This window comes from Neodiprion pinetum, chromosome 4 (genome assembly GCF_021155775.2).
Source record: "Neodiprion pinetum isolate iyNeoPine1 chromosome 4, iyNeoPine1.2, whole genome shotgun sequence".
NCBI classification, from domain to species: Eukaryota; Metazoa; Arthropoda; class Insecta; order Hymenoptera; family Diprionidae; genus Neodiprion; species Neodiprion pinetum.
The window spans coordinates 40,866,340-40,881,029 of NC_060235.2; the positions used below are offsets into that span (position 1 = coordinate 40,866,340).

The 14,690-nt window shown below is 35.5% G+C and overlaps 1 protein-coding gene across 3 annotated transcripts; it reads right to left on the reverse strand.

Moving 5' to 3' along the window:
• Positions 1-1,141: 1,141 nt before the first annotated feature.
• Rab3 (RAS oncogene family member Rab3) lies at positions 1,142-9,660 on the reverse strand. Of its 3 annotated transcripts, XM_046621022.2 has the most exons (5): positions 9,374-9,660; positions 8,860-9,119; positions 6,605-6,826; positions 5,713-6,003; positions 1,142-4,923 (listed from the first exon to the last, which is right to left on the reverse strand). In XM_046621022.2, exons 3-5 carry the CDS (start codon positions 6,824-6,826, stop codon positions 4,762-4,764), a joined length of 675 nt encoding a protein of 224 aa, XP_046476978.1. In that variant the 5' UTR covers positions 8,860-9,119; positions 9,374-9,660; the 3' UTR covers positions 1,142-4,761. The 3 variants fall into 3 exon arrangements, with proteins under 3 accessions (XP_046476978.1, XP_046476977.1, XP_046476975.1); XM_046621021.2 differs by lacking the exon at positions 8,860-9,119; XM_046621019.2 differs by lacking the exons at positions 8,860-9,119; positions 9,374-9,660 and adding an exon at positions 7,041-7,390.
• Positions 9,661-14,690: the final 5,030 nt, after the last annotated feature.

Genomic DNA, 14,690 nt, shown 5'->3' on the forward strand with positions numbered 1-14,690 from the left:
TTAACGCGTCACTCGAGAATCAAGGCCTTTAGGGGTAACGTCGCGTTCGTTCGTTTATGACGGGGAATTGTTATCACTGGTGACCCAGTTTCAACCCCGTACGTAGAAGAGATAGCATACCCGACACATGTGGAATTCGAAAACTTACCGGATTACGGAAACCCAAGAGGAAAGGTTCGATTCACACCCTCTCGGTGAGGGAAATCCCCCCCCCCTCCAAGAAAACTGACCCATCAACTTCCGCCACTATTCCCAAATCAATCGTCGAGGAAGAACGATTGCTGTTCCGATCGATGAAATTTAATTATTCTAAAACCTATCCTTATCCAGGGATTACGGGGAGCTGACTTTGATCGAGGGTGAAGAAAATACGCGGCTGATGTGAGTCAAGGGTCGGTCGGTCTTACGGCCGATACAATTCAATTTAGTTTATTGTTCATCATCAATTGTCGATTATGGTTCACGCATAGAAACGAACTTCGAGGGGAATTGAAATACCTCGTTATAATTAACATAGAACTCTGCAGTGATATTATATAATGCGAAACACTTCACTGCGAATAACCTAGAATGGTTGTAATCGAGCATGAAAGCTCGGTTCGTTTCATTCCAGATTTTATTCGTCAATAAAAATTCATTTCCCGACAAGTTTACGGCTATAATGGGGTTTGAAAATCGATTTTCCCGGTGATCGTGTGACCTATGAGAAATGACATGGGGTATGCTTGTTTCAATTATCGGTTATACGAACATCGCCTAAATATATATATATATATATATATGTATAATAAATATGATGGCACAATTCGTATGTTGAATTATTATTATAATACACTTTTATTTTTTGACAATGTTGCCTGCTATTATAATATTGTGTAGACAGCACTGAAAACATTAACTTTATATATTCATATATACTACATTTATTTATTAATATTATTATTACTATTATTGTTATTATTATTATTGTAATAATACGAACGATCAGCATAACTTTTAGGAAGTAAGTCCCAGTAACAGGTTATTATTATTATTATTATCATTATTATTAGGCGTGTGATGATATTATTGATAAAAATAATAATAACAACAACAACAATAACAATAATAATTAAATTAATAGTAACGGTAGTTACATACGTTTTACAATACATACATACAGTGTCCATCCACCAGCTTTTCTAATGTGTACTTTTTTTTTTTTTTTTTTTCAATTTTCTTTCTCCTACTTTTTGTCTTCACGCTATTCGTATCTTTTCGATCTGTCCGCCGACTATTTGATTTTGTTTCCATACCTTTTCTCCGCTCTTTGTCATTGTATATATATATAGTATGTTTGCAGATTATTATTATTATAATAATACATCTGTATACCCCTTGACGTCAGACTGTAATAATAATTGCATAGATAAACGGCGTTTCACACAAAATATGTAGGAAAATTACCTATTACGTTATTATATTATGTTTATTGTGTAATTTTTTATTTATTTTTTTTTTTTTTTTACCTTTCTTCTAATTTTCTTCCTTATTATCATGTTTGTTCTCGTTTTGTTTCCCTTTTGCACAATTCTAATATATATATATATATATATATATATATATATATATATATATATATTATATGGTCGCATGAAGACATCGCATTTGATATATTATTGAGTTAAAGCAATAAATTCAACAAGAAAAATAAAAAATTTTCTATTGCAGGTAGTATATTATATATATTATTACAAAGGGTGAAATCACCCGTTTTGTCCCCTTTTAAATGATCTAGTAGTCATCATAGATAAAAGACGGTGATTTCACCCTTTGTAACAATATATATATATATATATATATAGTATGTTTGTATATATATATATATATATATTAGGGTGTTTCAAAAAAAGACGATTTTTTTTTTGTGGTGTCTAAAAATTGATAGTTTACCTAAAAACACAAATTTTGGCACCAATATGAGCTCTTAATATCAATAGTAAGGTTTGACTCTATCCATTTCTTTATTTTCCATTTAAATAAGACGGGAAAATTTATTTTTTATTTTTTAATTTTTATTACTTTGGAACGGTTCATCGTAACAACAATGTGAAAAAAGAGATTTGTAGGAAATTTCACGCTCTACAAAAAACGTCTGAAGATCAAAGTTCCTCAGATCAACCAAATCAACAAATTTTTGATAGCTGATATCTTCGAAACGGTTGATCTGAGGAACTTTGATCTTCAGACGTTTTTTGTAGAGCGTGAAATTTCCTACAAATCTCCTTTTTCAGATTGTTGTTACGATGAACCGTTCCAAAGTAATAAGAATTCCAAAATAAAAATTAAATTTTCCCGTGTTATTTAAATGGAAAATAAAGAAATGGATAGAGTCAAACCTTACTATTGATATTAAGAGCTCATATTGGTGCCAAAATTTTTGTTTTTAGGTATACTATCAATTTTTGGACACCATAAGAAAAAAAAAAAAAATTCTTTTTTTTTTGAAACACCCTCATGTATATATATATACATTTGTAATCGCAATTCGAAACGCGGTTTCTTTTCAATTTATCATCAGATTCATTTATTGTTTTATATTCTGCGTTGCGGGTTCTATCAGCATCCTATCGTGCGGAAATGGACCCTCGTTAATTCACACGGATAAATTATTAACGCATACATTATACACTTCATTACATATGTCAATAATATTTAATATATCTTATTTACAGAGGGTAGTTCGCCTAGTTTTCAAATGGGCGGGACGGGAGTGAAGAAATAGGGAATGAAAGGAATTGAAATGAAACTAATTCAATGGAACGATAAGGAAAGTTCCAAAAATATAGACAATGGAATAACATTACGGACATTATACCGCATACATATCTATAATATACATATACAATGTATATGCGAATACTGTAGCGCTGATTACGTGAGCTATATATAACATACCTCTATCACGTATGTATAAATTTATATACTATTATACTAACATATTCAAAGAGAACGGTACGAATTGAGTTTAACAAGGTGACAAAAATTACAGACTTCATTTAACGCGGTTACAATTTTTGCGAGAAATACAATTCTTCCAGCGTGTCTGTAACCCGCATTGTGAAAGATCGGGGATACGAATGAATTTTTCGACTTGGAAAATATCTTGTTTGCAGATTATTTTATACACATAGTTAATCGTTGTACAGGAATTATAATCTTTAATTTTAACAAAAAGGGTTAAAATTTCGTAAGACGTCAAACTGATCGTCAAGAGATTGTTATGACGAATATTACATACTTCAAAGACATTTTAATTTGAGTCGACAAAATTGGTGGGTTTTTTTTTTTTTTTTTTTTTTTTTTTCTCGATGACTTTGTCAAGAATCATTTCATCGAAATATTTGCCTTTTATCTGTATTGCATATTTCGAGAAGAATTAAAATTTTCCAGGATACAAATCATAGCAGCGATTAATTCGATAGCTTGTAAAAATCGAGTATCGGTTGAAAATTTGATATCGTTGTTTTTTTTTTTTTTTTTTTTTTTCAAAGCCTAGACTTTGATTCGTGACACCGATTTTACTTCATCGGAATGGATCACCGATCTGTACTTCGCCAAATTGCCAAATTTCGTTTCCACACCGAATCCCCTGACTAAACGTGTTTGATTTCTGTCTGTTACAAAAGGCCTATGATTCAGTTTCTATACATAATGACAACTCGTGTATACAATGACGAAAATTATCGTGGTCGTCGTAGCAGGCAATTGAAATTCACTTTAATTGACACGTCATAGAATAAGTTAATAATATAGATTATACAATATATAGCTGATGTATCTAAATATACATCACACACTCATTTTCAATCGGTTGTAATGTGTACATGTATATGTATATACAAAGATTCTTCTAATAATTGAGACTCTAATTGATAAATTCACAATTCGCTGATTTCAGCTGTACACCGCGCAATATTACATTACATTAGTGATATATCGTATATTATAGGATGCTGGTGCAACAGGATTGTGTTTATACTTTGGTTCCTTCGCTCGTGTAATTTTTCCTCTCATAACAGTTGTCATCTGTGTTAGCCACCGTACTGCTATTCCAGTTGATAATAATATTCATGTTTAATGATGAGAGAGACCATAAACTGGCTTTCGTAAAATGGTGTTCAAATTTTCGAAACATTTTTAAACAAGTTTCCCATTAATTGCCCGTCTCTTCGTGACGAATTTCATCCTAAAATCAGTAGATTAACTCTTACGTTATGTGAAATGAAAAACACTCGGGTTTAATGAGGCTAAAATTAACGTTTAACTTTGACCAAAAGGTGAACTTAAATCTAAGATTATTTTTTACTCGGTTGATAATTTTTCAAACGATCCAGAATTGATATTTCAAAATCCGACGAGATTTGACGATAAAAATTCATTTACTCAAATCTGCTGCATGAAATTTTCAAATTGTATAATATTTCTGCGAATCCTAAACGAGTAAATCTACATGGCGGGAAATTTGAACACCAGAATAAGAACGGTGAGAATGTAAAGAGAGTATTGTCTAACCGAGTATCGCTAACCGTAAAAACAAAGGCTTGGACTGAATGGAAATTGAAGTACAGGGGCGGAATGCGAGAGAGAGAGAGAGAGAGAGAGAGAGGGTGAAATTAAGAGGGAGAGGAAGAAGAGACAAACAAGGAACGACGAAATTATGGACTAGCCAACTAGCGTCGGCACTCAAAGGGATTTTCCATGAGGCGCAATTATGACGCCTTAGCAGTTGCAGTTTGCATTAGCGGTGTTACTCGGCTGATCCGTAAGTCGCTGGCCCTTCGCCCCGGTTCCTGCACCTCCACTTCCCATCAGGGTTGGATCACTGTCAAGCGATTCGCTCATCTTGTCGCATATTATGTCCACCAGCCGCTCGAACACAGCCTAAAAATTTTGAACACATCTGTTATTAGTTACGAAAATATAATTGACAAAATTTATACAACTGGTTAAATCGCAGGATCTTTTTTGATGGGCTTTACTTATTTCTCGTCGTTTCTTCGTTCTGATTAAAAGTGAATTGATTAACTCGATTCGTCTCTACGGTACTGCTAATTTTTTCAATCTTGTAACTAATCATTCTTTTCGTTTCGTATTTTGTTTAATTGAGGAAATTCGTTCAGTTGGAGAAAATTTTTTCCGTAAAATTTATTTGTTCCTAATCCGTTTTTCATTCTAATCAGCAGTAAATCAATTAGCTTCGTTCACTTCTGCAATATTGCTCACTTCAGATTTCTAACTAGTCAATTTTTTGTTTCGCGCTTTGCTTACTTGCAGAAATTGACTTGATTGAAGAATCTTTTGCGCTTTCATTAACATTTTTTCACCGGCTAATTCATTTTAGGTTATCGAAAAGGACTCGACTCAATCGATTTCTGCAGGGTGTTGTTTCAAACCTGTAACTCATTTTATGATTTCGCACTTCAAGTGGTTGACAAATTGATTCACAATCAATTGTAGGATCTGTTTGGCTTGAATTTAGTTTTTCTGATCGCTTTTTCATCCCAATTAGTGAAAATCAGTCGATTAACTCGACTCATGACTGCAGATATTTACTTTCCCAACCTTCCGTCACATCATTTTATGACTTTGTAATTAGTGTCAACTTTTTTTAGCTTTGTCTGATTGCAGGATAACGCAAAGGTTGACCATATCTATTTCGAATGACCTTACCTTGACGTTGACATTCTCCTTGGCCGATGTTTCGAAAAATTGTACGCCTAATTGGTCGGCCAATTGTTTGCCCCTTTCGAAACTGATGACTCTCTCGTCTTCCATGTCGCACTTGTTCCCGACCAAAATAACCTGGGCATTGTCCCACGAATATGTCTTTATTTGCGTAACCCAGTCTTGGACGGAATTGAATGACTCCGCGTTTGTTATGTCGTACATCAGTATGAAACCCATCGCACCTCTGTAGTAGGCCGTCGTAATCGTTCTGTATCTCTCCTGACCCGCCGTGTCCTGCAGGAATAAAAAACAATTCTCATTTCCACTAGGATCACGACTTTATTATTGCCATTTTTATACGTTAAGAGGATACGCTATAGTCCATCCTTACCGACGAGTCAAAATGTCACTATTTTTTATCGTTCTAGGGGAATTTTTGTTACGCTGACTGCAGCATTTTATCGAGACTTTTTAATTGCCATTTTTATCCGTTGAAAAGATATGCTATAGTCCATCTTTACCGACAGATCAAAATGTCACTGTTTTTGACTGTTCTAGGGGTATTTTTATTAAGCTGACTGCAGCATTTCATCAAGACATTCTAATTGCCACTTTTATCCGTTAAGAGGATACGCTACAGTCCATCTTTACCGACGGATCAAAATGTCACTGTTTTTGACTGTTCTATGGGTATTTTAATTACGCTTACTGCGGTATTTTCATATCGGACGTGCGTAGGCTTTCATAGTACAGTAAAAATGAATGACATTTAACGCGATCGGTATAAACTAACTACAGCATAATATATTCCACTCAACTATAAATACGCGTTGAAAAATAGAATTTCTCACTTTGGTAAGTAGAGATAAATCGTTTACAGTAACAAAGAACGAACCCATATCTGCAGTTTAACCCGCTTGTCGTGCCTGAAGACGGTTTTCACTTTGAAATCGATCCCCACCGTCGATACGAAGGCCGAGGTGAACGAGTCGTCGGCGTATCGGAAGAGGAACGATGTTTTACCGACGGATGAGTTGCCGATTATTAACAGCTTGAACATGTAGTCGAAATTTTGATCCGCCGCATCCTTCTGCCACTTAGGGTCTTGGCCCGCCATCTGAAAACAATCCAAACGGTATTAACAACTGCCTCTTTTACGGTCCAACCTTACTTTTCAAACCAATTCGAAAATTGATACTTAAATATAATGCGTTGACCGATCGCATCGAAAAGTATAAACAAAAAAAGACGAAAATCGGGTAAAACAGATGCTGAGAATACCGTCAATCGACGTTTCGCGAAGTGGGAATGAAAAGATATAATCCATGTACCGCGTAATCCGGGGAAGTGATTTCGACGATTGATATCATCCGTTGCATTCGCGTACGAAGTTCCAGCACTGAATCCTTGACAGGAACTCTAGCGGCGCTATCTTTGTCCTTATTCTCGGACATTGTCGCGATGTAATAGCGAAAATACGGTTACGGAATGCGAATTATAGAACGCGTCGCGAGATGAATGAATGATGCGAGTCAGTCAATGAGTGACAGAATCGTCGGTTTAAACGTCGGGATCAAATTTTTCTCCCCGTCTGTTGATCTCCTTCCTGTCGATGTATAATTACTATCCTCGGTATTTACGATATCGCCTTACTGGGTTTCCGCTGCTGATAGAGAAAACGCAAAACCACACCGCGAACCTCACTTCGGTCTACGTGGCTTCAAGTCGAAGAACGACTCGGTTCGCAGTTTTAAGTAACGCTGATAACGTCGCCTTTCGAGTGATCGGCTCTGCGGAACATGTTTTAACCTTAGTTCCACCTCGACTCACGATTGGCTCGTGTACGTCATATTGAACTTAGTAAAGTTATCGAAACGATTCATGTTGACGAAAGAGCGTTGTTTCATGTTCCGAAATCTTAGTTACTTCAAAATCAATGTAAAATTAAGAAAATAGTGATTTTTTTCCACAATGTTTAGTTACGATAATGTTACCAACTTCAATATCGTCCGTATACACGGTGCATTAATTTACACTCACTCCTAGTTTCTTCAAGATCGTTAAAAACTATTATCGAAATTGTGGCGCTTTCCAGTGAAATTCGATATTTTCGAGTCTTTCCCTTATCTCGCGTAAAATATCTCTGTCGCTTAGATCAGTGCATTGTATAAATTATTTTCCGTACAGTATAGCGCAAAATAGTGCGAATTTCTAATCTGCGAAAAGATCATTTATTTCACCGTATGGAATGGATACAATTTTTGTAATTTTGAAAAACGAAACTGTATTATGGATTTTAACTGGTTGTCCTGTGCTGAAAAAAGTGATTTTAAATCCAACGTGATATTCGACAAAGTTAGACAGTTTGCGGAAACTGTTTTTGGGATATTTAGGTACATTTAAAAAAATGGATAAAGTTAAGATCGGATAAGACAGAGAATCGAGAAAAATAAAAAGTGATTAAACCTCTTTATTTGAATATCTGTGCAAAAGAAAAATGAGAATAAAATATTTAACAAAATTCAAAGAAAACACAAAATATTGCAGTATTCTTCGTACAGTATCTATTCACGGTTTTGATTCAACTGTTTTTCAACCGAGGATCAGATTCAATTTTTCTAAAGATTTTCCACCCCTCCGTTGTAGAGAAAATGATTTCGATGCGAATTATAAACTTGTTGTTGAAAATTCTAATTCTAATGTTAAATTTGGTGAAATTTTTTTTGTCTATTCCTGTACTAAAGTTAACAATCGCCCGACACGCAATCGTCGGACGTTGTATTAAGCGATATCCGATATCGTTTATATCGACTGCCAAATAATGGCCGAAATTTCACTACTTTTTGACAGTCTCAATTATTGATCAGGGGGGTTTAGCTCTTGAACCACGTACAAACGACGTATACCCATATATATAGCGCACCTTACACATGCCCGCCATCAAAGATTGTAATTGGAAACATCTGGTACGAAGTTGGCACAGAATCGATTCAAACGAACCGACCGATAAAACAAAAAACGCAAAGAACGGAATAAACGGACCGTGATTCGTTGCCGTATCGCGAGAACACAGATCCTCTCGCCCGTTAACCGAATCAAATATGGCTATTCTTGAATGACAAGGGTGATGAATAAGAAGACGAACTCAACTCGACTTTTCCACAATCAGCCATGTTTTCCTTGGCTCTCCGTTCGCTTGTTTCGAACCTGACCGAATAACGTCGAAACAAGTGACGTTCAAGTTCGCCTCACGGCTATAAGAAACGAATCCAAATTAGCTCAGCTGTCAGGAGGCGATAAACGAGCGTAATATCGTGTGCTATCTTCAAGGAAGTGGGAAGCAGGCACGTCACAAGCGAGTTGCTGTTGCAGGCTTATCGAGGCTCGCTGATTGGCGGAGGTGCGTCGACCTAAATAAAAGCGTTAGTCGCCGATTAGGAGTCGGGGAGTCTAAACACGGATTGAAAAAATAGCCAAGCGAAAGCGGAGCCGTAGAAGAAGAAGAAGAAGAAGAAGAAGAAGAAAAAGAGAAGGGGTGCATCGTGCGAAGGAAGGTCGGGAAATCAATAAGCAGGCCATCGACGAACGAGTCGAGTCCGCGTTGGCGTTGGAGATGGTGCGGATGGAAATGGAACGGGAGCTTTCGTTTCAGTGATCGACTCACAGTTCCGTCGTTGACGACCCTCGAAGGCTCCGATGATTTTAGTCTAAGGCCCAGCGGCGGTTTTCCGGCGATGCAGGCTGCTGCTGGTCAGGATGATCGACGATCTCCGTTTCCCCCGGATATTTATCTCGCTAAACTCTCGTTATCGAGCCTCGACCGTTCTTCCTGCCGATTGTCAGGACCTGATTACGTTTCACGGACACGAAAATTCTACCGCGGGTACACAAACGACAGCGTCGTCGGCTGGCGGACTGGCCTCGGGAAAGCCTCGCGCCACTATAGCTTCGATATCGACCATTTCGAAGACCCCCGCCCGTACCCTGTCAACGGTGTCCTGAAACGCGCCTGCGTCTCCCCCCGATGCGAACTACATCAATATATCCCAAGAATACCGTGCCGACGACGTCGCTGACTCCGAGGGTCCAACTTGTTGATTTCCCAATCGGTTGCAGTCGCTGTTAATTTACACTGAGAAATATTTCATTTGTTATAGGAACTGGAAAAATTGAGTAAAACTGGTATCGTTGAGAAAACTGTTTGAATATTGTTGGAATTACGGAAAACGAGGTACGCCTCGTTTTCAATTTTGCGCTATCGTCGATCCTTTTTTGGTAATCGCAACGCAAAATCAGTTTCTGAGGTTTACTCTACTTTTTTAGTTAAACAAGGCTTTAACGTCAATTTATTCTTGCACAAGCGTTAAATTTTCGCAACAGTTGCAAGAAAATATAGTAAAAGTGATCGTAATGAGAAAGAATAGCAACGGATACTAGACTTTCCGGCAACGGCTAGAAAACTAATTTTCATTTTCTACCTAGAACTATATTTTTCGATTGTGGTAAAAGATGAAAATAGTTAAGGACTGAACGGTAACCGGAACTAAAAATTTCTCTCGGTGTATTTAAAATTACAAAATATGCGCACATGTATGTGTATAGACTTGAAAAACTAAAATATAGACAAAAAGAATATGAAAAATAGAAAATGCATTTTTTGGCTCCAAACATCATACTTTATATAGAAAACCAAATAAGCAATAAAAATTATTTAAATAAAAATTAATATGCATTTACATATTAATCCGAGCCCTAGCCGTAACAGTCAAGTTATACCTCATAGTTCTGGGTGTAGAATTGAATCAGTTTTTCTACAGCAGTGTAGTGACTGAAGAATTACAGTCGGATGAATGAACGGACTTCTAATATTCCAATAACCAAGGAATCGTAATTGTACCGTATTTGAAAAATATTTAAACCTCTTTAAATAAAATTTTCCATATTGTATCCTGTATGTGGATACGTAAAATTTCATGTCGACAGTCATGTTTATCCCTCTTACACCGTTAAACTCTTTCTTTCAAAGGTCTAAAATTCTCTCAAAAACCAAAAAAGACCAACGATATTCAATATATTGTAACCTTCCTCGACTGCAATTTTATACTCGTATACTGCCTTATTATCATATAGCTTTACGTAATTTAATACAAATGTATATTATACTGTAAACTGCAAGTTTTCCGTCAAATTCGTCGCGAAACGCCGGCAGATAGGCAACCAAAGCTACGTTTTCAATATCAAGGAGCATAAAACGTAACTTCGGTTGCCTATCTGCCGGCGTTTCGCGACGAGTTTCACGGAAAACTTCCAGTATATGCAGCTATCTCGTTTTCCGCGTACTAATTATGGAAAATCTTGAAGCAAACCAGCCTCCTGTTTTATTAACACAGTAATGCATTTTACACTAAAACGTATAAAAATAAAATATTAAATAACTCTTCGCAACCCATTATAGCGTATGATTTCCATCTACATTGACTGAAAAAGACGCGAAACAAGAAAATTCGATAGAACTGAAAAATTCTGCCCAACAATTTCTTTCCTTATTCTTTTTGTAGAATCCTTTTTACTTTTATCTTTTTTTTTTTCTCTGTTGCACGTCTTATCTCATCTCTTTCAACAAATTTCACCAACGTTATATTTCCATCCTGAAGCTCATTGACAATTTGCTCAGCTGTTGTAATTGCATCGTGAAAACAAACACAGTGCTCTTGTGCCACGCTGCCGCAACCGCGCATCGACATCTGCTCTGATCCAACATGGCCGCTCTTGTATATGATAGTCTTTTTTTTCTTCTTTCTTACATTTCATTTTCACTACACCAGGTATTTTATTTTCACCTTTCCGAATGGCAGCGCCTGTCGCGATGCTCCATCTGGTGCCTCGGTCCGCTATCCAATTTCTGTTCTCTTCACATACCTTTTGTTGTCGATAACTTCCGGTTATCGGCTGTCTGTTAACCGGATGCTAGAGAATCGCGCGAACTATTGTGATTCGATTTATTTTGAGAACGAAGGGGAAGGATTCAATCTTGTACCATATACTTACAATAATCCATTGCGATTTCGGTGAAATTTTTATTTTTTTTTTTCGTCACAGTTTGTATTTCCTTCGTCTGTCAGTTTCTTGAACTGTTTAGAAAATTGAAAGATTAGTAAAATTATTTTTGCAAGTTTTTTTTTAATTGTTTCAAAATTGTTGACAATGTCATCAGATTTGAATTGCAATTCTTTAGGGGATACGTTCTGCCTACTTTACAAACATTAGGGAAATCAAGGTTTTCCTTGGATAAAAATTAGTTTATTAATTACGTCACGTTGTCAATCGACATGATTTTTAGTCATATATGATAATATGTGTATGATTGGTAAGATAATAATTATAACAGGACTGTTCAGATATGCGCGAATTATAAATGATACATCGCATCCTGGTTCCTTGCCTGCTGGGATGTTGATGAAGTTGTTGATACGCGACTATTTTAGTTCCACACAAATCGTTATATGACGGTAACACATTCAATCTGCATTTTTTAACTTTTGCCATCCTGCAGTTCTCCTAATTTTTCGATCAATTATCTTACACATTGATATCCTAGTTTTCAAGTTACATATTTGTATAAATGTAATCATGCACATACAAGCTTCCAAAGATCACATTATTCAAATTGGACAAACGAAACGCCGCTATTTTCTCTTCTGACTTTTACATCTTTCTGTGATTTTAACAACCAGTCAATTTACAATTAAGATATTTGCCAGACACAACGATAAATCTACCACGATTTTATCTAGTCAAAAAATAGATGAATAAATAAATATTATCGTAACTTACAACATGATAATTATTCGCTGTGGAGCTCGATTCTCCCTTTTTCTTCTTCTTCTTCTTTTTCCTCTTCACTTACGTACGTGCATGAATAATTTTCGTCCATTATACACGCGTCGGAAATATTGATACTTGATCGACGCAAGTCGAGCGTTAAATAATCGTTTTATTAAACATCACACCAGCGATCAACCAGCTAACTTTACATGATTATCGGCGCGTTTACCAGTAATTAAATCATCCCGCAATTGAGCGCTTCTCAACACTTGCGATTATTGGATTATACAAAGTACATTAATTACCGTTCATTAACACGCATTACATGGCATTGTTGCGTGGTTTAACACTTATGATACGTGTATCCACGTAGAGATTTGTAATACCATGACGATATTCTATACGTATGCTATTCGTTTTAATTTTACCCTAGATTCATCATCTATATATGTACGTATAATTATTATCATTATTATCGTTGTTATTGTTATTATCATGCCAGATGATACGAATATATTAATTTCAAAAAGTATACACATATGGTATATACTCGTAGCGTAACGTGAAATATATGTATAAAGAAACTATATATAATCGATTTGAATGAGCAAAACAATGAGGATGCACTGAGGGAAATTTTTAGTTCCGATTACCGCTCGGTCCTTAACTATTTTCATTTTTTACCACTATCGAAAAATATAGTTTTAGGTAGAAAATGAAAATTAGTTTTCTAACTGATACCAGAAAGTCTGGTATCCGTTGCTATTCTTTCTCATTACGATCACTGTTGCTATATTTTCTTGCAACTGTTGCGAAAATTTAATGCTCGTGCAAGAATAAATTGACGTTAGAGCCTTGTTTAAACAAAAAAGTATAGTAAACCTCGGAAACTGATTTTGCGTTGCAATAACCAAAAAAGGATCGACGATAGCGCAAAATCGTTACGCGTGCCTCGTTTTTCGTAATTCCAACGACATTCAAACAGTTTTCTCAACGATACCTGTTTTACTCAATTTTTCTAGTTACCATAAGAGTTGAAATTTTTCTCTGTGTGACTATTTCGATGCGTAAAAACAGGTATGTGTCTAGACGATTTTAATCACTATGTACAATAGTCGCGCCTTGCTAACTGTATGTAAAACGGGCCAATTAATTGATGTAAGATGCATCTCGTGTAATTAAAAAAAATCTTCAACGATACATTTTGGCATGAGGATAATAAAAACATTATATTTTACGTACGTAATCGTATATGTATATTGAATTAATAATTCAGTTAGTCGATTGATTTTAATTTTAATAATAATAACAATAATAATAATAATAATAATAATAATAATAACAACAACAACAACGACAACAACAACTCTGTAAATTATGTACATATTTACAATTGCGACGACGTCGTTTTTTTTTTCCCCACCGAATTCGCCCTTTCATTATACATACGTCATGTATTATGATAAATAAGTTCCATTCCACGCCCGACCTATTTTCATCGTTCACATTCATACGTAGTACATACATACATTCGTAATAACATACATATATATTTAAAACTCCAGCGTACTTCATCAGCATTCACCTCGACGCTTTTAACATGTATTTGTATATTTCTACGGAAAAAATAATACTGACGTAATTTCCGAATGAGGATTTTCCGCTTCGTCTGCATATATAACATTGTACAATACCCGTAGTTTATGAAGTACAGTGGGCGTGGATTTTTGCAAAAAATTTTGTTGTTTTCCTTCACGTACTTGCAGCTCAGAGTGAGAACGATAACAGTAGTGATTGTAATTTAATTAGTACGGAGATGATAAGAGTTATTAGCGATGAAAATCCTCATTCCGCTGTGAAAGTTTTGCTCAATATATAATCTTAACACACTGTTAGGATATAAGTTAACATATTTTCTAAATATGATAGCCTAAAGTACGGAGTCAGATCACCGTTCAATTATATATTTCTACCTCCAGTGTAACGTTATACTATATAATTAATAATTCATAACGAATGTAAAGTTTGAGAAGGAACAAAAGTATCACCCTTGTAATGATAATTATTACAAACTCAGCGGAGGATTCGACATTTTAATAAAAGAAATTTCAATATACATTATAACATTATGTATTAACTAAAATAATCTATTACAT